Below are 22,881 nucleotides of genomic sequence, written 5' to 3'. Positions count from 1 at the left end.
AGACTAAATTGAAATGTGATGCAGCTGTATGGATTGAAGTTGAAGTTGGTTTCAGTTGAAGAGTAGAGGTCTTGCATACAGGAGTAAGCATTAACATAGGTGATGTTAGCTGTTCTGGGGGAAAGGAAGGGCTTGGGGAAGAAAGTGGAGGTTTTCTGAATTGACTGTCCTGCAGACATCAGGCAATGTGAGTGTTATGGTCTGATGGGAAGGAGATGGAAGGAATTAGGAAGTGTCGTCCGAGTAACAATAGCAGTAATGGCTTGGAGCAACGAGATGGCTCTGGGGGAGAGGGTACAAACATGGCTCGTTCTGTGTATCTGCTGTAAAAAAACCAAGAAATGACAGGATAATTGTGAAGAACAAGGTTGGACACATTTTCAGACAGTATTGAAAAGGTGTCTTAATCTATAAAAATGCTTTGGAAATACCTCCTATGGAAATGGATCCAAGAATTTTCCAAAGAGAAGCAGTTGAAAGTTCTATAAGGAATCAAGCAATGCTATTTAATCAGAATATTTATTTTGAAATGTTTCATTACTTCTGGTTGTTTTTGTTTTTGTTGGTTTTTGGTTTTTTTTTTTTTGCCTGGTAATAGCTACTGGAATTGTTATTCTTTTGAAGTTTTGATCTGCTGCCTAGGATATTTTTTCTTTTGTCCTTGCTGCACAAATTAATGCACTTACATGCAACTAGCTGTACAGACCCACATAATTATGTAGGGAATCAATGTAAATATTCCATGTTTGTCTCTCTTCCTACTGGTGGGGAGGGGGAAGTTTGGAGTCCATGATCCATTAGAATGTATGTTTAATTAAGATATTGTATTTCCTTCCTTAAATTTGAAATAAACGCTTGGGGCAGGGAAGAACTAGTTGAAGTTCAGATTGCGGAGTTTGCTTATGTGATCTTGAGTTGTTCTGTGGATGGTAACGTTGGATCATACTCTTCCCCCCCCCCCCCCCCCCCCCCAGTAAATCAAAACCTGCAGGTTTTTATCTAGGATTTTGCTGCATTACAGGTTATACCACCAATAGTTCCTAAAAACATTTTTGAGCTAAAGTAACTGACTTTTTTGGAAATGAACTTAACAGTTTGTCTACATGACTATACTGGAAAAAATACAGAGGTGAAACAGTAGCACTGAAGATATCCTAGAGCAATAACCCACCAACGAGCACAGTACTGAGATCTAATTGACCACTTTGGGAAATTAAACTCCATAAGGCAACGCCAAGGGCCCTTAAGTTATCAATAAGGCCAGATAGCTGCTAGTGACAGTTGCTTTGATGCCTTTCATTGGTAAAAGAGGGGGGAAAAAAAAAGCCTTAAAGACAAAAATGCATAAGTGTTGTTCATTTAGAGCTAAGTATTGAGTCTAATTACATGTAAACTTTTTTTTTCTAAGGCAGTCCAGGTGTTATGGACACAATGTATTTTAAGTACAGCTTCTTATTTTTCTAAAAACTTTCATTTCTCCCTTTAGGAAAGGGTATATTTGCAGGTTGGTGTTTTTTTGGGGGTGTGGTGGTTTTTTTTAATGATTCAGTTTTCTGTTTGGGAAAAGATACTCAAGAAGACAAGAAGAAGAATATGATTTCCCCTTAGTGGAGATTGGCTTTTTGATTTTGATGTGTCTACATTCTAAACTACTATGTATTTTTATTTTTATTTTTTTTTTTTACATCCTCTTTTTCTCTGTTACCAAAGCTCTGGCCGTGAAATAAAATCTGTTATTTTTTGCTGCAGAGCTCATGTTTGTAGAGGCAGCTATGCAAACCAACATACAGCAGCTGTCTTAAAGATGCATTGGTAATATAAGACCTTCATTGTTTGATATGTAAATTGCTGCTCTTTCTAGCGTTAATTTCTAGAATGTGATTATCAAAAAGTGAAACGCGAAGTTGTAAATTTGGTAGAAACATTTTGCTGTTTGTTATTCCCATCTTTCATTCTTTCTGGTTCTAGTAACGTATAACAGTAACAGAATCTAGTTTAAAAAGATGCAGGAAAAAACCATATATTTCTGCTGAAAAAAATGTTTTACTACTGTTTTCCATGAGACTCATCAGAATGTAAAGAGCCCTAGCAAGAGTGACAGTTGCTCTGTGGAACACAAGCGAAATATCCCATGTATTTCAAAAATTTGAGTTTTGTTGAATGTACCTAAACCAACTTTGCTGGAGTTGTGTGTGCCAGTGTTAAAAGTACATGTACAACACTAATTTGGCTTCCCTCTTCATAATAGTTGTAATGATGGAGTACTGTTTCTTCCACAGAGTCCTTGCCGTGTTTACTTTACGTATTTATAGATTGATTACCATAGTCCTCCTCAGTTGTCTTTGTATATTAGTCTTATGTTATTTTATTCCAGTTATGTGAGGGGCAGTTATAACAAGGCTGTTCTTATAACCAGGCACCTTGGATCAGGGGTCAGCAACATATGGAGTCTGCTGTGCCTGATGCTATGCTTTTTGCAAACTAGAGGTTAAATATGTTGCTAGAAATAGATCAGGAGAAATTAATACTATTTATAAGTAATAAGACATTCATCGGTAATATCTTGTCTCTGTTGCTGGAAGCTGGTCTGGAACTTTGTGGGAGCCAGGACCTGGGGACCACTGCCCTTACTATTTTTCTCAAGGTATGATGGCTCTCTGCTCCTAGCTGTGCTGCAGAATCCATCTTTGCGGCAAAGGCTGTAGTTGCTGACTTGTGGTTTAGAGGATTTGTTGTCTTGTTTTTTAGAGATGATCGCTCTTCTGTATAAATTGGCATACAAGCCCTGGAATTCTTTGTTCACTGTTTTTGTCCCAGAGTTCAGCTGAAGTCACTGCTCCATGGCAGGGCGTTGCTGTCTTTGTGAGTAGAACAGTAGTGGCTGCGGGCAGCAGTTTCGGTACCGTTGTACAAACACATTTGGGCCCATATAAATCAGTTGTGTTTCAAGATCCAGATAGGCAGCTGCCAGTTTTTGTTGATACTATGACCAGAGTGTGCTTTGGGGGTGAGTCCAGATTAAGCTGATTAAAGCTGGGGTACTGTGACGCTTTCCTGACTGTCCTTTCGTCCTTTAGTGCCTGTTCTTCTCCCACATCTCTGCTTTGGGATGGTTCGGTGTGCTGCTCCGTCTGAAAGCTCGCTCGTGCTCTCTTCTAGCAAGGCGCAAGAGAAGAGGGTGAGGTGCCCACGTATGGAGGCTGTGGCCTGGGGAAAAAAGGGTCGAGTGTGGGTCATTCAAGTTGAGATCAGGTGGGAGGCGATTTGAAAGCTAGAATAAGGCACTGCAAACAGGGAACGTTGCCAGTTTCCAAGGCAAGACACTGGGTCTCACAGAAATGCAAGAGTATGTGCAGATGATAATGTTTCATCTGGGCCTAATATAGGTTTATTAGTATAAAGCTTTGGCCCTATCGGAGTCAATGGCAAACCTGCACTTGACTTCAGTGATTCCAGATTTTACTGAGGTGTGATGTTACAGGAGGAAAAGATTGCCAAAAAAATTTATTTCAGGCATATGTAAAGCCTTTGTCCTTTTACTGTTAAAACAGTGTTTAAGTAACTATCTGAGCACAATCCTTTGTTAAATATGTGATCACATAAGGAAAAAATGTGAGAATTTCTATTTGGTTTTGCATAGTGTAGCTGGGGAGAGAGGTATTTCAATATAATGCATATTTAAAAAAGTTAAAATCTAGGAAAAGATAGGCTAATATTTATACCTTAATACTAACTGTAACCTAAATATTGTGATTATACTTTTGTAGATTTTTTTTTATTTTAAATCATTACATTTTCTGCCAATTCTTATATGCATACCTCCAAAATACTGTGAAACATATGCTTTCAATATGGAGTTTCCTTATCCGTAAATATTATTCTAAGATATTCTTCAGTTGCAGTTTTCGTAGGATCATATCAACTCCTAGTAAGGCAAACTGAAAAACTGTCATTGACTTTAAAGAGTTATGTTATGCTCAGCTTGAATAACAGTTGTTTTTTTTTTATTCTGTACCCCTGATTTATATCCTAGAAATAAAGGCAAGGGCAGCAGTATGTTTTGTTTAAATTATGCGTGTATTGTTAGATATCTAGCTTTCTTCTATAGTTTTTGCTTCTCTTATATGGAAACGTGCAGGGGTAAGCTAAATTGTAATAGAATTTAAATTAATCTGTGGCATAGCACTGAAAATCTGTTACCAGTCTATATCAAAAAGATATGCTAAAAGTTTTCCTGTTAAAGCTCTAAGCTTCTTGATTGGAGAATGAGTAAAAAAAAAAAAAAAAAAAAATCCTCTCCCTATTTTTCTACTATATAGTCTTCTTGAAGTTCTTCCAAATTAGATTTTAAATGCCAATTAGGAGGTTGAATATACTAAAATAAAAGCAAATACAACCAAAATGGCCTCACCTTATGGCTAGTTAGGCTTTTTTTCTCAAAAGCAGAACCTTTGCTCTGAGCGTGGCTTTGAGAAAGATATTCAGCTTAATGAACACATTAATTAGAACCATAACTATTTATAAGATAATTAGAAACGAAGCACGGTAAACTGGGCTTTTCCTGCAATTAATGGAGGATTAATTACTGGAGGTAATGAAGTGGATTTTTAAATGCATTAAGGTGAAGTACAGAGATGTGCAAGGCTTTGTGATAGTTGCATAATTATTCCAGGCTGTTTGAGCATAGCTCATATGAGATCGCTAATAAGCATCATTGCATCATTATGTATGCACTTAAAAAGACTTACCACCAAAATGACTGCCTAATTATTTCTAATTGGCAGTAGTCTGTGTAGTCATTGAGCTGTTTGTAGCCATTTTAAGGTTCATTTAACTATCCTTGGGGCCATGTGATAGATGGAAAAAAGCTTCAACTACATGCTGGCCTTGGCTGGCGCCGTTAATCAATTTTGGTGGGCTTCAGTTTGAAATGCATTTGCTCATGCAGAGGTCAAAACCTGAAGTAGTCCAAGCAAAGTTTTGCTTTTTGAAGCCACTTGACTGTATTCATTAGCAATTAGTAAAATAATTGTGTCTGTCACTATATTTGGATTTCCATATGACTTGGTATTCTTTCATCACTGTCCCTTCTTATAGCATATTAGCTTCACTGGAAACCAAATATTCTTCCAACAGACCCTTTTAGCAACTTCAGTGTAGTGGCATATGTTCCGATATACTACCTTTCTTCATTCATTTGTTAGCTTAAACAGTGCAGTACATTTCAACACAATCATCTAATTTGCTCCCGATTGATTGCTGAGTGAAAGTTTCTACCCAAGGACAACATTTTAGGGCTTTTAAGGGTATCTCTGAGGGATTAGTCATTAAGCATTAAGAGAGGAAGCAAGTAGTAGTCAAATCGAATCCTGACGTTTACCAGAGTTTTGTAGTTAGGGGCATCTATTTCCAAGATGTTGACAGCTATGTATATTCAAGGACATCTTCTGGCAGAAGAAAGCTGTCCAATAATCACACTTGCTTAGAAACTTATTCTTAGATGAACGTTAGTGCAGCGGTTCTCTCAATAATTACATTAGAAATGTTGCGACTTATCATTTGAAAATGACCTTTTTGAGATGATATAATTAGTATGTACTTATTTTATCTTACTATGTCAGATTTAATGTGACATCCCATTAGGTAAGCGTCTGTGGAAGTTTTCAAGTGGGTGCGTTGTCCTGTTGAACATAATCATAACCATCTGTGGGATGTTGTCAGCGTACATAAGCCATTCATATAGCTTAAGAAAACACTGGTGAGCAAATTGTAGGCTAATAAAATAAAGGTCAGCTTTGCCATTTTTACTACAAAAAATGTGGTTCTAGTAATTTAATATTAAAACGTAAGTTAAAAAAATTGTTCAAATTATGATTAAAGTGTAAGATTGAAAATAGTTCCTAATTTTTAAAAAGCAAAAAATATCATTTATTCATGAAATACTAGTTCAGGTAACAGATAAGGGGCTAAAGCAAGTGAAGTGTGGTAGCGTGAAGTAAAATATAAACTAATCCATAAGGTAAGCTGCAGAACTCCCTCAATTTTTTGAATTGTTTTAATTTTGACACTTTTGTAATTGTAGTCTTTGAGAAGAGATCACGTTTGTAAACAAATATGTAAGACAGAAAAGCTGTGTAAAATACAAATAGCCTCTCTTATTGATAGTCATTAGGAATTTTATTTTATGAAGTCCCGTCAAATAGGTGGTAATGGAAATGCTGCGCTGTAGATTATCAAAGCTATTACTAGGAAATATATTTTAGGGCAGAATGACAGTGTTAATCTGCCTTTGAACTTTTGGATTGGTTGCATTGGAAATTCTGGTGATAGTCAAAATTGTAACTCCTGACGAGTATCTTTCTCATTGATGTAATATAGCAGTACAACGGGACCCACCCAAGTATAGATGTCATGTTAGTTACAAAAACTGTTCACAGTGAGAACTTTAAACATACATTTATGGAACTACCAAATTTCAGCATCAACACTTTTGTGTTGAATTTGGGGTTCTGGGTGGACGCCATCACCAACCTTGCTCTATAAAGTCTCTCCTTGTACCAAATGTCCTCCTCCCTGACAACAGGAGGTCCTTTCTGCTGTCCCAGGATTTGCTTTGGAACATCAGCTTGTGTTCCGTGAGGCTTTGTTACAGTACTGCTGGTGGGGACCTTCAGCATGCTTTGAACGACGAGCAGCTTTGGCCGGTGCTTCCCGTTCCTCTGGACTTTTCTTTGTCTAAAACAGGCATCTTTTCTAGTGTAACTTGAATTTATTACCCTCTGTTGATGTTGTGCTATTTCTCTGCGGACTACCCAGCGCTGGGGCACTGGTGGATAGGGTTACGCCATGTGGAATTCACAGCAAATGTGATCGAGGTAAAATTTTGGGTTTTTTTCCGTGTTGGGAGAAAATATGACGACCTGTTTTCATTGACACGCAGTTTATAAATTTGTATCTCATTTTTGACCAACAAAAAGCAGGTTTTGCTAGTTAGAAGTCATGAATCTTTTGTGATCCTTTTAACGCACTATATTTTGACAGTTTAAGTAAAGATGCTTTATCCTATAACAAAAATATCGTGTACAATTAAAGATTGTACTGTTATGGCAGCTGAGGACTACAGACCAAGAAAGCGTGTTGGGAAAGGATTTTTAGTCAGGATGTTACAAATCTTTTTTTTTGGCATATTTTAAAATTAAGTGCACCTTACAAAAGAATTTAATAAACAACTTTGTTTCATTTTATGTAGAGCTGTTCCCTTTCTAGGGGAAGCATCTGAAATCTATCTGGACCTGACTCCTACTAAACCAGAGAAGAGAAAATTTCATATTTTTCAAGTAGATGGCTAAACAGAAGCAGAAAATAAAAAATATAAATTTCACACACTGAGCAAACTGGTCACGCTCCTTCCACCAGTTAGAGGAATCAGATGAACGTGGCAAATGTCCTGTCCCTCTTCAGCTGAGACTGCTGCAGGTGGCACTGGGGACGGTGTCAGTCTGCATCCCGCGCTGCTCACGGCTCATCTCCCTTGGCTTTGGCTTGGCTGGAGGTCCCTGTGGGCTGAGTTGTCCACTCGGAGAAACTTGTTGCCAAGGTATTGATATAAATTTATTTTCCTTAAGGTTTGAATTAGGGAATGTTAAATAGCTCTTCGTTTGTTTGGTTTTTCCCCTCGGAAAATGAATGAAAAATGGCAAAATTGTACTGTTTCCCACTGCTGCTGCTTATGCTCAATCCTTTCCGAGTGTTTTGCTATATGCTACCACTTACAAATAAATGATAGAATAAACAAATGGTAGAACAATCAAAAAGTTGTTATTGCTATTCTTGCCCTTAATCTTTTGTTTTGTTTGTCTGTGAAAAGTTTGAAAGTTGTTTTTTTTTTTAAAAAAAAAAACATGTCAGTTCCTCAAAAGCCTGAATATACTGAAAGTTTAGGTGTTTTTATTTGTAATGTTACTTTGTGTCTTATTTTCCAATGGGTAGGCAAACAACAGCTGCTGGACAGGGCACTGGAAGAGTGAAGAGAAAGTATATCTGAGAAATGGGAATTTCAAGCAAGCCTTCAACTTAAATTACCTGTTTATTTTCCATTATTAATTTTGGGTGTGCTGGTTGTTCTTCCTTAAGTCTCTGACATCAGGAATTTTAACTATCAAATCAGAATGAGGGTCCTTTTTTTCATGATTCCAGTCTATCATTAAATTTACTTATGAAAACCTTGTAACCGAAAGCGAGCTAGGCGGTAGGGTCAGCATGAGCACGAAGGCAGGCGAGCGCGTGCGTCAGTGCCGTTCCAGGGCTCAGCTGCGCCGAGGAGGACAAACAGCGACCTGTCCTGACGAGTCCACAGCTGTATCTGATCTGCAGAATAAAGACAAACCATCTGCGTGCTACCTGCCTTGCGCCTTTGGTTGTCAGATCTACTAGATCCACTGAGCAAGTATTTGCAAAGATCAGAGTGTATTAACGGATTGCTAGCTGCAGACTGCGAAAGTGCCTTAGGTGGCAACTCTAATCTTAAATCCAAGTCAGTAGAGCCTCACTGGGGGCTGTTGGGGTGTGGTGTTGCTCACCCCTAGCCTGGAAGGAGCATGAGAAGTCTGAATGTTGCGCGGCAGGCGACAGGACAAAGAGAGATCTAGAGTATTCTGGTGAGAGCTTTCCTGAAGACTGGTAAAGTATCTGAATTATGGAGTATTCCCAAGTTCAGCTACATTAAAAAGATCAAATTATCTGAATAATACAAGGAAGTCTTGACCTTATTTTGGCACGTATCTTAGAGTAATCCAATATGATCACAAGGACTGGTGCATCTTAGAAAACTGAAGCTTGGTAACCAAAGTTATCAAGTTTCTTATGCATTGCCACTGTGAAGTGCAATATATTTAGAGATGATACCATCCCTCAGATGAGATGATAATACCTTGATTGCCTGTGGTTAGTCAACGTACCCTTATGTTACTTATAATAGGAAAGTGCCAGGCAGGGATCAAGCTCTGTGTGCTGTCTGCAGTATCGATGAGTATTCAAAACAGAATTTCAGCCCTAAAGAGTTGGTAGTTCGATTAGCAGGAGGAAGGAATAGGTGTGGGGAAAAAACAAAGTTGGAGAGAGAGGACAGATGCACAACTGCCTGCCAGCACGGTGGACTGTGGGCAGGTAGCAGTGTCATCGCAGGCATGGGGATATCAGTGACTACTGAAAAAGCATTTGAAGGTACCAGAAGGGTGGCAGGCAGGATTTCCTTGCTTAGTACATTGTTAACATACGTATATTACACCTTTCAGTTCTGAAATCTCACTATGTTCCAGTTCCCCCTCTTCCAACTCCCTATAATGGTGTTAATTTTCTAGGAGTCGTGATGTAGCTGTTGGGAAGGTAATTGCTGCTTGGGGGATGCAGTAGGTAGTGTTTTATTTTTGGAGTTGGCTTAACTGCACAATTTTGGTAATATTCTCAGTGATGGAAATAATACAGTTTACATTTTAATTCTGGCCTTCAGGTTTCAAAATTGAGATGAGGGTAGTATGTAATAGCTGCCATTGCAGGCTTCTTGCAGATTCGGGAAGGCCGTGCAAAGCTGGTCTGTAATTATTTCATGTTTCTGCTGTGGTTTTGTGAGGTTTTCTTATTTTATGTTTTAAATGAGAAGCAAAGCTTAGAAGAAAATTCCATTGTAAAACTGAGAATCTTTTTATACACAAAGGCGTAGGTATGCAAAACTCACATGGTGATAGAGCTTTATTGTCTGTTTAAATTGGGGCCAATATCAGTTAGTCTGCAATCGGTATTATCGATTGATCAGAACAGTTATAATACATTTTGAAGTATAATAATCAAGTAGCTGTATTGCTTTATGTATTTTTTTAAAATAGCCCAGATTTTGTTGTTTCTTTTTGGTGTGTATTATTTTGCAATATTTTATGTAACAATTGCAGGTTCCATGAGGAAAACACTCCTCAGAGAGAGTATTCCTCAGAAAACAGTGAGGAATACGAAGTGAAAATGCCAGAGTTTTTCTGCTCCCTTCCTTGGGGTTTGTAATTAGTCATTAGAGTTGGGGGTTGGGAAAGACACACCAGGGTTTATAGTTGACAACTTCCAGTAAAGTAGATTCTGCAGCTGATAAGCCTGTCTGCTACGTATTCATCAGTCTCCAGCAAATAAGCTGTTCAATGTTCACCTAGGAGAATATTAAAAAAATACCATGCTTTCCTCTGTCTACTTTGTGTTTGGAAAATATAAAATATTAAAGTAAGGTGCATCTAACTTATGTGTAAATTAAAAAATTATCTTTGCATTTATAGAATGTGTGTTGGAAGATAGTCATAAAATATACAAACTGTTTATGTTGTGTCTTCAAAAGACTTAAAAGACTTTGACAGTATGGCATCATATGTTTTTGCTTTTTCACTTCAGGAGTTTCTAAAGCCGTTTTATGACTTAATTTTCAGAGACTTGATCCTGTAGTCAAGTTATGGCTATTTTCATTGAATGTATTTAGTGTGGTGTGGTTGTGTTTTTGTGTTGTGTTTTGTTGTTGTGGTGGTGTTTTTTTTTTAACTTGGGAAAAGAAGATAGTGTTCTAAAAATCTTTCTATCTTCTTCATAAACCGATGAAGTAAAAAATATAGGTGGAATACCTCAAACTTCTTACATCTCAAAATTTAAACCTAAGTGGCTAGTTGTGACTGAATTAAAGAAAAATGTTTCCATTTTTCTTAATTGTGAGGTCAGAGTAATAGTTTAGTTTGTTACCAGTCAAGTAAAAGCAGGCACACAACTTTTCACACAGCGTCATTTGAGACCCCTGTTCATCACGGGAATCGAGTCTGTCTCAATAGTTCCAGTCTTTAAGCAGGGTTTGGTTTTTTTGGTGTGGTTTTTTTCTGGTTTTTTTTTTTTTGTTTTTTTTTTTTTTTTTTTGTTTGTTTGTTTTTTTTTTTTTTTTTTTTTACCTTTTAGAGGGTTCTGCAGCTTGCTGCATTGTTGAAGAATGAGGAATGTTGACATGTTATTTTTCTGTTAGTTCAGTTTTGGGTCCATGCTGGTGGTGCGTGCCAGTTTGAGTGCCTCGTGTTGACAGTGCTGTAATGCTCTGGATTGGGGTTTTTGGTGTGTGTTTTTGTGGTGTGGGTTTTTTTTTGCTTTTTTGTTTTTTTTTTTCAGCGTATGAGAACAGTTAGTATCCCCTGGTGTAAGTTGATTTCAAGCATCTGTTTAGGTAATTTCTTTCAGCTGTCTAGTATCTCTTTGCAGATGTAAGTATACATAAATATTATAGCATCTTTAAGCTCAAACCATGATTGGGCCCTCAGTCTTAGATGATTTACAATCACAAAAAATAAAACAGTGGTCCAGTCAGAGAGACAGAAGAGGAGCTCTTACCTATAACTAATTTGAATGTCTCAACAGCCTCAGGGAAGTGAAAAATTCAGCCTTGAAATCTCTCATTTATGTTCCTTAGTGTTTTAACATAATATTGGAGGTGTTGTCAAATTTACAACAAATAATTACCCATATAGTGATTCCATCTGGAAAATGAATTCGACCCTTTTTCACTGCTGTGTGATACATCCAGATCTTCCTGTAATAGCAGCTGCAGGGTCACTGATGCCTGCATGATGTAGAAACAAATAATTTGTATTAAAAAACAAAGTGTATATAAAAAAAAGTATTAAAAAACAAGATAGACCCTTGTTTTTTTAAAATAGATTCCAGCTGTATCAAGAACAGAGTAACTGCATGTGTATGTGTACATTAATTACAAAGTCTGGTGAATGTACTTGCTAATAGTACGTTACCTTATTAATTCATGTAGAATTTATGTTTTTCCATTATTGTTTTTTAAAGGACATAAAAAAGATACAAAATGTCTTTCCTAGAGGATTGCACAATCTAAAGGACAGAAGTTTCATACAGCACATTTTCTTCCTGGTTGTTTTTTCTTCAGCCTAAGCAGTGGCAGCTCTGGAATTTGCTTAGGAGCCGGAGGAATCCTCCTTGCTGGTGTCTTTGTGTGGCGAACGAACAACTGTTCTGCTCTTGCCTCACCTTGCAGTTGAGCAGCTTTTAAACTCTTGTATGAGCAGAAGGCAAGCTGGGTATTCTCAACTTGTTTGAGCTTTCTTTTTATTTTTTTTTTTTTTATTATTTTTTTGTTGGTGGATTACTGGAATAATAATTACTTCTCTTATCAACTTTAACTTTGTTTTTATGTGGAAATTTATATATAGTATACACACAGCTGGGCGTTACATACATCTGTGTAGGTAGGTGTGTGTTTTTATGCCCTTGAAGTCTAGAACTTCAAGACTGCTTTGAATGAGAAGGGACAGGGAATCGGAGGGCTGGCTTTTTTCTTGGTTTATTTAATATTTCTTGGTTTATTTAATAGCCAGAACAGTGTACCAACTTCTGTTCCTTTGTTATTTTATTACCTAAAGTTGTTAGAATTAAATTTTAGCTTTTTTCTGCTCAGTCATGAGATAGCTATGTGAATATAGGGTTAGAAAAAATTCCTGTTTTGAGGCAGTCTCTAAGAAAAGAAAGGTGTGAGAGGAATTCACTTCATATAACAACAGATGTGTTCTTAAACTGATGGTCCTAATTTGAGGTGAAATCCACGCAAAGAGAGGCAGCTCAGAGTCTTCACACAGATTACCAAGGGAAATGAATGATGCAGCATCTTTTTCCCCAGTAAAGATGAGGCCAGAGATCCTCAGCTCCTTTGGACCCGTTATATCAAGGACAATTAGTGACCTCTGTGTGAGCTGAAGGAACGAAATGGGGAGAGAATCCCCTCCTGCCATCACTAACGGAGCAGAGCAGTTCGCAATTCCAGTAGATCAGTGGGAGCTGTTCACACAGCTGTTCTCCCTTCCCAAATCCCAGCCAGCACACTTCATTGCGCTTACTTTGGCCACAGCTGCTCCCGCAATCCTGCCTCGGCATAAAAAAAGCCTGTTGAAAAATAGTACATATAGTTTTCTGTGCCAAATGCAAAAATAACGTGTATCCAATAACACTGCAGTTAGTTTATGTACTTACATACGTATGTGTAACGTGCATCTGGCCTTCTGGAGCAGCTCTCACTTCTGTGAGACATGTGAGGCAATGCTCCTCAAGTGAGCCGTTGGGTGAAGGAGGCGCGCAACGGTTACGTACAGGTTAGTGCAACTGGCTGCTCTGGGCATTTTGTACAAGCATGTCAGCAAAACCAAATGGTTTATCTCCACGCTCGAATAGCAGCTGTTGAATCTATGATTTCTATTTCTGGTGTTCAGATAATACTTAGTAAAGTCTGTTTTCTGGTTTTAGCTTTCCATGAAGGCCTTTGTGGAAGAGCTCCCGCAGCTGATGGGGACGTAGTCAGCTTCTCTTCCATCGCTCATTCTGTAGGCAAGGCGTTCTGCCCCAGCTCCACGAGGAGCAAGTCTTGGAGCAAAGGGCTGCTGACACAAAAGCTCAATTTGCATCAACTTTCTGTATTTTTAGAGTCAGTTCTTTTTCAGCCAGTTGTTGATGTCCTGTAGGTTTTCCGCCCGCTTTGTGGTGGTGTCGGCGTGCTGAACGGGGGATACGCTGTCCGTGGCGGCACTGGGTCTGCAATCTTTAGCTGCTGCGAGCGGGCTCGTTGTAGGCTGGTCTAGGCAACAGTGGCACTTCTCCTGGCTTCCAAAGAAGGCTGTAGTCTGGAGAACTAAATCTGTGGTGGGCTGCTTGAGAATAAACAAAACCTAAAAGTAGCATCTTCTCTAGCTGTTCTTCTGCCCGGCTGCGTTTATGGGCTGTTCATGCCAAGTTTTCAGTAACTGCAATCTTTTTTTTTTTTTTTTTAATTACAGCACCTTGGAATTTTGAGTATTATTTCCTCAAATGTTTGATTATATACATAATTTATAGGGGGAGAATTGTTTGTTGCTGACCTAAGTTGATGCCTGTATCTGGTGAATCTGTTTTCTCAGTTCTGCGAACAGGGTTCTCAGTTGTCCTGGTTTTTGTTTATATTTCACCTTGCTTTTCTCTGGCACTATGGATAATATTAATGTTCCTCTATTTTATCACTTACCAAACTGCTGGCTTGAAAGAACTTCCTTCCTCCTAGCACCAGTCTCGTTTCAGACTAAAAAGCTGACTCTGCTGCTTAGTTTTATTTTCACTTACCTTGTATTTAATAATAAATAAACAAACTGTACATGTTATCTATATTTAACCTCCTCAAATGCATGCATTTTCAAATTGCAAGCTGATGGTGACCTGAAATGTATCCATATTTGCATTTTTTTAAAAAAAGTAGATAATTTCTACACCAAACACTTGCAATTGATGTTTGAAATTATATTTTACCTTCCCCAGGAACTTGTACTGTGGTTTTTTTATTTTTATTTTTTTCCCTGTTAGTGAAGCTGAGTTAAACAAGAAACTTTCTCCTAATATGGTTTGAAAGAGAACATGTCGTTTTGCTGCAATTCTTTGTGCGTTTGCACTGTGTCTTTATTACCAATATGAGTATCCAGGTTTGATGCAATGCAGTTGTGTTCCACTGTTCTTTCTCAGACTTTTGATTTATTGCTGAAGTATTAGAGAGGCATGAATTTGTGGCTATTGAGCTAACAATAATCTAATAAGAATTGTATCAGCTGAGAGATGCTTAGAAGAATGCCAAGGAGGAACCTGACATCTCCAAAACTTTCATTTGAGCGGTGGTTGCTGTTTGCCAGCAGAACAACTTATTTTTTCAAAAACTTACTTTTCACTGAAAGAGTGCTTGTTTTCTTCTGTTTGAGCTGTCTTGTTCTTGTACTCTTAATTCCTTTTTCCATTTAAAAAAGTCTATATCAGTGACTGTTTTCAAATTGTAGTGTTTTGAAAAGATTAGATTGTACCTATAAGATATAGTTCAATGCTTTAGAGCAATATAATTGGGGAAATACTAAACGACACTGACCTCATTTCCTTTAGAACAATGAAAATTAATAGTTTCACGTTTTATTAGGCTGATATTCCAGATGTAGTGTACATTTAATTAAGTGTAGTTTCCTTTTGGTTATGGTATGTGTATCTGCTTTTTGTCGCAAATTCTTTCTAGTTTTACAGTTTTCCACATGTTTTCTTTCACCATTTATGATTTTTTCAAAGCAGAGCTATAAGGATTTAAATCACTTTAGCATGCAGCAAAACAGTTCCCATTCAAACAATAAACGCCATTTTAAAAAGCCTTTAGATCTTCTGTCACTTCATAAATATAAATGTATAAAAACATTATGCAGTTGTAGCGCCCACCTGCTAATTAAATGCAGATTTCCTCAAACTTGTTTTAAAATCTGCTTATTTGTTTCAACTCTGTCTCTGCTCAGAATACATATGGCCCTTGTGAAACTAATTATGCTTATGGAGCAGCTGTTAAATTTAGTGCAACTAATTTTATCCAATATTTTACATTTTAATTGATTACCTGTGAAGAAATTAGCAAATTATCACTTATTGTGCAGTAACTGAATGGGCTTTTATGGATACTTTCAATTTTTACAAGTGGACTAAGTGTTGATGGAATAAAGACATTTCTTAGGATTTTAGATAGGAAAGTTATTGGTGAGCCTTGATTATCTGGTGTGAGAATTTAGGGATACTGAGTGATGCCAAGCATCTGTGTGTTCTGTAACTTAGACATGAAAAGCAGATTGGAAAGTAATAGCTTTTCACAGAATTTTGGTAACATATGGGCTTATCTGGATCTAAGAACTCTTTGAAGATCTTTGAACTTGACTAAATGACTTAACCTTTGGCATGGTGGGTGGGTGTTTTGTGTGTGTTGGTTTGGGGGGAAGGGGGTGTGCATGCTGGCAGTCGACTCTCGAGCTTGATTTTTTTTTTTTTTTTCTCTCCCCTCCAGTAGTTCTATAATTTGGACACTTTGGGACTTGCTTTAATAGGAATAACCGGGATTGTATCTATTTTTCAACAGTAATAAAATAAAAAAACCCTTTTTTCTCTGCTAGATCTGTGGATGTTTGTTCTTGTTTACTGATTAATTTTGGCACAGATGACTTCTTGTAGCTCCATTTCATGAAATTGTATATTTTCTTTCTGTATTTGTCATAAGATATTTTAATAGTAATTCATGGTAACGTACAGGTGAATTCATTTATGCTACAAATGGAAAGGTACCGTAGCTTGTTATACACGGAGTAGCAAATCTAGTATACTTTGATTTTCACTTTATGAAATTGTCTTCCAGTGTCACAAGCCTATTGTGCATCTTGGATTTAATGTAGGTCTTAACGGAAGTTTGCATAAAGTGTTCTTAAGACAAATATTTTAGGATTTTGGGCTTACAGGCAAGGAAAAAAGTCCTTTCCTAGAAAAAGCTATCTCATTAAAATGGTAATGTACTGTCAAGTGAAGTTCTGTGGCTTTAAGTGCAGCTTTTCAGTGTGCTTAAGCCTGGCACTGTGGCGGTGCTGGCGGTGCTCTGGGTCGGGGTTAGCCCTCGCCTGTCACCCGCCACCGGGAGGCTGTGCCCGTGAACCCAGCCGTGCTGGCGGGGCTTGTGGCCGCTGGGTACGGGGTGTATTTCAGGCAATATGAAGCATCGTTTTTCTTGTTGGTCTTGGTCTTAATAAATTAATTTGGTGTACTAGAGAAGGGTCAGTAGCCTTGTGTGATCTAAATTTCTGAGGTTTCATTGTTCAAATTCTGCAGTTGCCACAGAAAAGCAGATACTAGAGATTGAATGTTACCTCTTTCTTTAAAAGAAAGGGAGGGGGAAGAAACAGCATAGAAAATAAGAGGAGAAAGCTGTTTGGATTGCATAGTCAAAGACTTGAAGCTTACAGCATCCCAGACTTGCTTTTAAATATTGTCTTAATTTCGTGCTGATGTCTGTAGGATGGTATGTGTTCACAGTCACTGTTACGTGGAGGTTTCGGACAAGGCCAAGCTACATGGGGAATTGTGGCTTCTCCATTGAGTTAGTCCTCTTGTCACCTGGTCTGTTGGAACTTGTGCGTGGTGGTGCAGAATTAGTCTCGAATTGTATTAGCCTGGGGTGTAAGAGAGATTGGAGCTTCCCTCAGAGCTGGGGAAATTAGACCGGTTTTAGATACTGAGGTCTTGGAACAGTTGTATGTTAAGAGGGAAGATTTAAGTAGCAGGTTTTTTGGGCGTACTTACAAATAAATAAAACCTCACGAAGAGTAGTAACATCTGCTTGTATATATGAAACACAGCATATCCCTTTGCATATTTGGTGTAAAGCTGTGCTTTTTCCTTCTTTGTATTTTTAAAATGTTTTCGTATAATTTCTTTGCTTTCTGAACACATGTTTTTGGTCAGTATATGGTGGTGTATACCTTTCACTTCCTTCTTGCTGTGAATCTAATTGCATTATCTTAAGTTATTTAAGTTTTCTTAACTTCATTGAATCAATATTTCATTTTTGTTCTCATGTTTGAAATGCTTGACACACCCCCCCACCCCCCCAAGATTACATTTTATGCCATTTTTAAAAGATAAAGCGAGTCTCTTCCTTGCTTATTGTTTTGGTCTATCCCTTCCTTAAGCTTTTCAGTTTGGGGAGCAAGAAGTCTTAGGTCTTTTTTTTTTTTTTGAAGGCAGGGAAAATCTGTAGGCCCCATTGTCTGTTTGTTTTCCTGAGTGTTTTGCAGTTCCCGCTTGTGCCGGTGAGACTTGTGGTGCAGGGTCCCTATCCATCTTGGCGCTTGCCCCGTGGCATGGCCTGAAGAGCTACGGTTTCATGCGCTCTAGAAGAGATGCAGTGTTCACGCAGTGTATCAGTATAATTGTGGCTTTTGCTTCAGTCGTAGTTAATCATCATTTCCTATGGCACTTCACAGAAACTGGGAGCTCTCTTAAGAGTGCACACAGTAGCAGAGATCAAGAAGATTGTGGTCTTACCTGCTTGAGCCCAGCAGTTCTTACATGGTTTATTGCTGGCTTCTTGTTAATTCCGGTTCAGTTTTGGCAGTATTGCTGGCAGAACTTTAGCATGTAAGATGAAATTGTTCTAGAGAATTATACTGCAGAGTTTGTTATTTTTGGCATCTTAAGGCTGTTATATTGAAGTATTTAGTCTCTGTGCTTCCTTTGTTTCATCAAAGTGTGGTAAAACTACACAATGTGTCTTAACTCATAATATACAAAGCTGTTAGATAGTTAAGCAAATACATTTTAAAATTTTAACGCTTTTACTTGTGTGAGAAGTTCCTAAGATTTTTTTTTTTCAGCCTACTAGTACACTTAAGAGTTGAAGTTCAACTTAACTTTGTTAATAAAACTGTGGATTGTGGTTGCCTAGTGGTTTTTCTAATAGTCCTCCATTACTATGACTTTGGATAGATTGTGAAGGAGAAAGGTTAATACCAGGTAAGCTTTTATAAAAAATACTCGTTGCTGCACAACACTGGGAACACAGTAGTTACCCCAGTTTAAAAATAATTAACAGAATCTAAGTGTCACTAGCATTTGGAAATTGAAGGGAGCATTAATGTTAGACTGTTCCTTTTTTCTTTGCCTTGGTTTTCGTTACTTAGTTCATCCCTATTCATAGAATCATTCAGGTTGGAAAAGACCTTTAAGAACATCAAGTCCAACTGTTCATGGCTGGGGTTAGGACATCTTTCTGTATTTCTGGAGTTGTGTTGCTTTATTTGTGCTTTATAAATACTGTTTGTGATCAATATAAATAAATACAAGGAACTTAGCAGGCAGAGTTAGTTTTATTTGGGAGGGCTGTAGCTCTGCAGCATTAAGGGAAAATAATGAAAAATATTTGCAAAGAACTTTGTACAATGATGGAAAACCCAGGAAAATTAATCTTTGGAGGTCGTGCTATGTCTCTGTGTGGATCCAGGTCAGTGTGGCTGATGTTTACCTGGTGCTGCACCAAGGGGCTCTGTTAGAGCATGCTTGTCTCTTGCTCTCAGCGCTCCTGCCTTGGCTGCTCAGTCCTGTACCGAGCAAATAAACCCTGTGTACGTCTTAGCTACTGGAGAGCAAATGTACAGGAGAGACCCTGCGAGGGGATTCAGGTGCAGCAGAATACACTAGATCTGCCTTGCAACTGTTTCTCTGCACTGTTCCCTCTATAGATCCCCTAAATAGGGCATCGCAGTCAGTTGGGGTTAGGCTGGAGCCTGCAACCCATGGAGGCAGCCAGACTTCACACCTGAACTGCCCTGAAGACCCTTCTAAATGTGCTAACTTGTTATCCGAGCTAACAGGTCTGACCAGAGTGAAGTTGTCTCTGCATGAAGCCAATTCTGGATTGTCTGCATCTGTGCTCTGGGCTTATCTGCAGCCCCGATCAACTTCTCTGGTAATTAAGGATTGACTGAACTCATGTGTCCTGCAGAGATGGATTCTGTGGAGTAGAACTTAACATTTTTGTTAAGGTCTTCACTGCAATATCCCATTGATAGTCATCTGCCTGCCTCACCTGCGGGACTGGGACAGGGAAGATGAGCTGTATCAGCTATTTTCTATAACCGTAAACCCCAAAGGATAAGCTATGATTGGTGATCACTCTAGGCTAATAAATTTTGTGGATGTAAAAGCCTGCAAATGAAAGAACAGGGACAGCTTCTGTAAAGCAAATGTTATCAGTTTGTCAATGCTGTTGTAAGTACATTATTACAAATTCGATGTGACAAGTCTACTTTTAATTTTTAAAAGCGGCTCTTCTGTATATCGATTATACCTGATGTTTGTTCTACTTAAGACATGCAAATGGCTAGAAATCTAGGATTTGAGCATCCAGCTAATCTGAACTGAATTTGCTGTTATTTGCACCTGTGAAATGTAGATGTGAAATCAAGTTCAAATTTGAGCAGAGCAAGTAAGCTCTCTAGCAATAAATACTTTAGATTCCTCAGTTATTTCCATTTGAAGGACTACACCCTTAGGTAAGGAGAGGCCTTGCATCAAATGAAGGTGATTTGTGTTGCTACAGAGGTTTTCTTTATTTATTTATTTTTTTCTGTTTCTGGCTTTGCATCTTACCTGCAGGGTTCTCAGAAATCAAGGTTGCCTTTGAATAGTGTATGTCTGTAAGTGGTCTGTAAATCTGTGCCCGCCTCATCACGATGCTTGTAAAACCAGTGTCTTTGTGCCAACCAAAAAATAGTTCTAATGTCCAGAGTACTCTTTTAGGTCAAAACTTCCTCTGCCTGAGAAGAAGAATGGATGGATGCTTTTTAATTTGTGATGACATAATAAAAATCCATTTTGAGACAGAAAATGTTCTATAGTTCATAATACACCACTTAAGTGGTAATTTGATCTGTCGTATTACTGCTAATAGTGTGACTGATAATAGGAGATATTGTGTTGCAAGAGATGCCATCTGCTGAATGAAACGTAAAACGGAGGTTCTGACCTCTAGCGCTAGTCTGAAAGGCTCGACGGCAAGAATAGATATGTTAACCCCAGCTTGCTGGACAAGTTCCAGACTTGGTAACAACATTCTTCCTAAATGTAATTTATGGCTTCATCTGGATGTAGTATTTTCTTTTCCTTATTCTGTTGTTGTGTTTTATTAAACAGTTGTTACCTTTTAAATGGAGTGATCTTTTGTATGTGATTTTGCCTTTAAAGGCCTTTGGAGTTTTGTGCTCCAAGAGGTGCTAAATAATTTTTCTTATGCCCTTCCCTCTAGCCCTCTTAGTACTTAATGAAACTTTTCAATGAGTTGCTGTCAGAACTTTTATGAAGATGTACATTGTAAAAGAAACTAATGCAAACTTCAACTGCTGCTTTCCTAGGGGTTTGTTGTCTATAGCTACTCATGTACCATAGAAAAGATGTAGCGATCCCTGATAAATTATAAATTAAAATTTGGAAAACTATCTAAAAGAAATTAAAGAATAATGAAAAGTTTTCTTTGGGTACCCAGAGTAACAGTCATGCTGTAATACTTCTTGATCTTTTTTCATTCAAGTAGATCGGTAACAACATACATTTATTACAGAGGAATGGGTAACATGATAGAGACCAGAATATCCTATAGCCTTGTAGGAACTTGTAACCAAGAACCAAATACGTGTGCAAATGCTTGCACCCGTATGCTGTTTCTTGCATTATTGGGCCTGTAGGGTTGGCCTATTTATGGGTTTTCTGCAAACTGTATTTCAAATCTGATTTTGATATTAAGAGGCTGTGCGCAAGTGGCAGCTCTGCAGGCAGGACGTAGGGGTTTGGACACGTCACTGCTGGCTCTTCTGGTTTTTATTGGTATGTCATTGTTAGTGAAGTATTTAATATGTAAATACAAGCATTTAGTAGCATCTGCAAATTCTTTGATTATCTGCCAAGTTAAATTGATCGGAACTTAAGAATTTAAAATTTAATGTTCAAGAAAAAATGTCCTTCCTTTCCTCGTCAAATAGCTCCAAGGAGTCCTTTGGTAATGCCAGATTACGTTGGTGGAGGGTGGATGCTGCATAGTTTGGTTTAATTTATTTTGCGTTCTTCAGAGTAGAAGCACTGCTTTCTTTTTCACAGTTCTCTTGATAAATGGGTAGTTTTTTATTTAAAAAGTATTAAGCTACTAAATGATTTCAAACTGTGTTTAAAATAGTTGGACTGTATAACAAACCTAACATACGGTGACAGTGAAAAATGCCTGACTGCTAAATTTTAATACTATGGATTTTGTGTAGATCACGATCAAGACCTCGTCAACGTTCTTATAGTCGAAGTAGTGAAAGATCCAGTCATAGGAGAACTCATAGCGGGTCTCGTGAAAGAGAGCGGCGTAAAGGCAGAGAGAAAGAAAAAATAAAAGAGAAGGGCAAAGGAAAAGAAAAGGAGATGTGTGGCACGAAGCATGGGTAAGTGACATGACAAACAATGTAACTGTAAAACAGGGAACTATTTAGTGTATTTTTACTCTTTTTGTAATCAGTTTGCTTCATTATATAAACTAGGTGGAAATGATTTAAAGTCTTTGAATAGTGTGATTCTTAGTATTTTAAAATTCCAGAATGTGACATTTCAAACTAAATGGTGGTTTAATTTACAGTTCTTTTTCTCCCTTTATTTCAGGTATGTTAAATAGTTTTCTTCAATTGACTTAATTTTTCCCCCCAATATTTAAGGAAACAATTTAAGGCAAAAATGAGGAGTATTGCATAGTATGAAGACTGTTTCCCATGAAAAGATGGATTTCACTGTTTACCAGCCCTCCGTGCCCTATTGGGCTTCATTTGTGGCTCAGAGCACAGTTTCAGCAGAAGCACTTGCTGTGGGGGAGTGATGGACTGCTTTCGGCAACCTGCTGGCAGCCTCCTTTCTGCTTGAAATGACCTGGACCATTGATCTTGGTTTTGCAGCAAAAAGGCGATTTATGCAATTACTTCTGCTTTATAAATCTCCTGCAGCCTTTATCTTTTCCTTGTTTATGTGATTGGTTTCAAAAAGGAAGACGCTGGTGTGTCGCTTCATGGACTTCCCTTGGGATTCCCACTGAAATGCTAAATGGGTAGTTCTGGAGTAGCACCCTCCACCCATGTTTGTGGAGGCGTCTCACAGTTACCTCCGTGGTTTCATGTCTCGATGGTATGAGTTATTTAGGCTCTCAGATATCTACCTACCTGCCCATGGTTATAGCATTGATTATGTAAATACTCGGGATTAGCTGCTTGCACGTGTTCTTTTCTTATTTGCAGTACATTACTTAGACCACTGGGAGCTTCAAGAGTGGCACCTTCATTTTAAGGAATGCTTTCCTTGTTTTACTAAGCCATGAGGGATATTTGTCTCTTCTTGTTGTGGATGTTTTCAGCAATCAGTAGCATTCAATGTAAATAGAACCCCTGAAGTGTTTGCAGTATGTCTGATAAATCACAAACAAGA

General features: G+C 38.0%; 1 protein-coding gene across 1 annotated transcript in view; it reads left to right on the top strand.

The window, feature by feature from the left end:
- The window catches only part of RSRC1 (arginine and serine rich coiled-coil 1), a 170,195-nt gene that overhangs the window by 16,258 nt on the left and 131,056 nt on the right, over window positions 1-22,881 (top strand). Inside the window, exon 4 of the mRNA XM_040613202.1 lies at window positions 21,687-21,857. Within this exon, the coding sequence (XP_040469136.1) occupies window positions 21,687-21,857 (171 nt within the window). The remainder of the gene's footprint in view (window positions 1-21,686; window positions 21,858-22,881) is intronic.

The sequence above is a fragment of the Falco naumanni genome, chromosome 13 (genome assembly GCF_017639655.2).
Source record: "Falco naumanni isolate bFalNau1 chromosome 13, bFalNau1.pat, whole genome shotgun sequence".
Lineage (NCBI taxonomy): Eukaryota > Metazoa > Chordata > Aves > Falconiformes > Falconidae > Falco > Falco naumanni.
The sequence above is the reverse complement of the archived record's forward strand: the minus strand, read 5'-3'. Positions and strand labels throughout refer to the sequence as shown.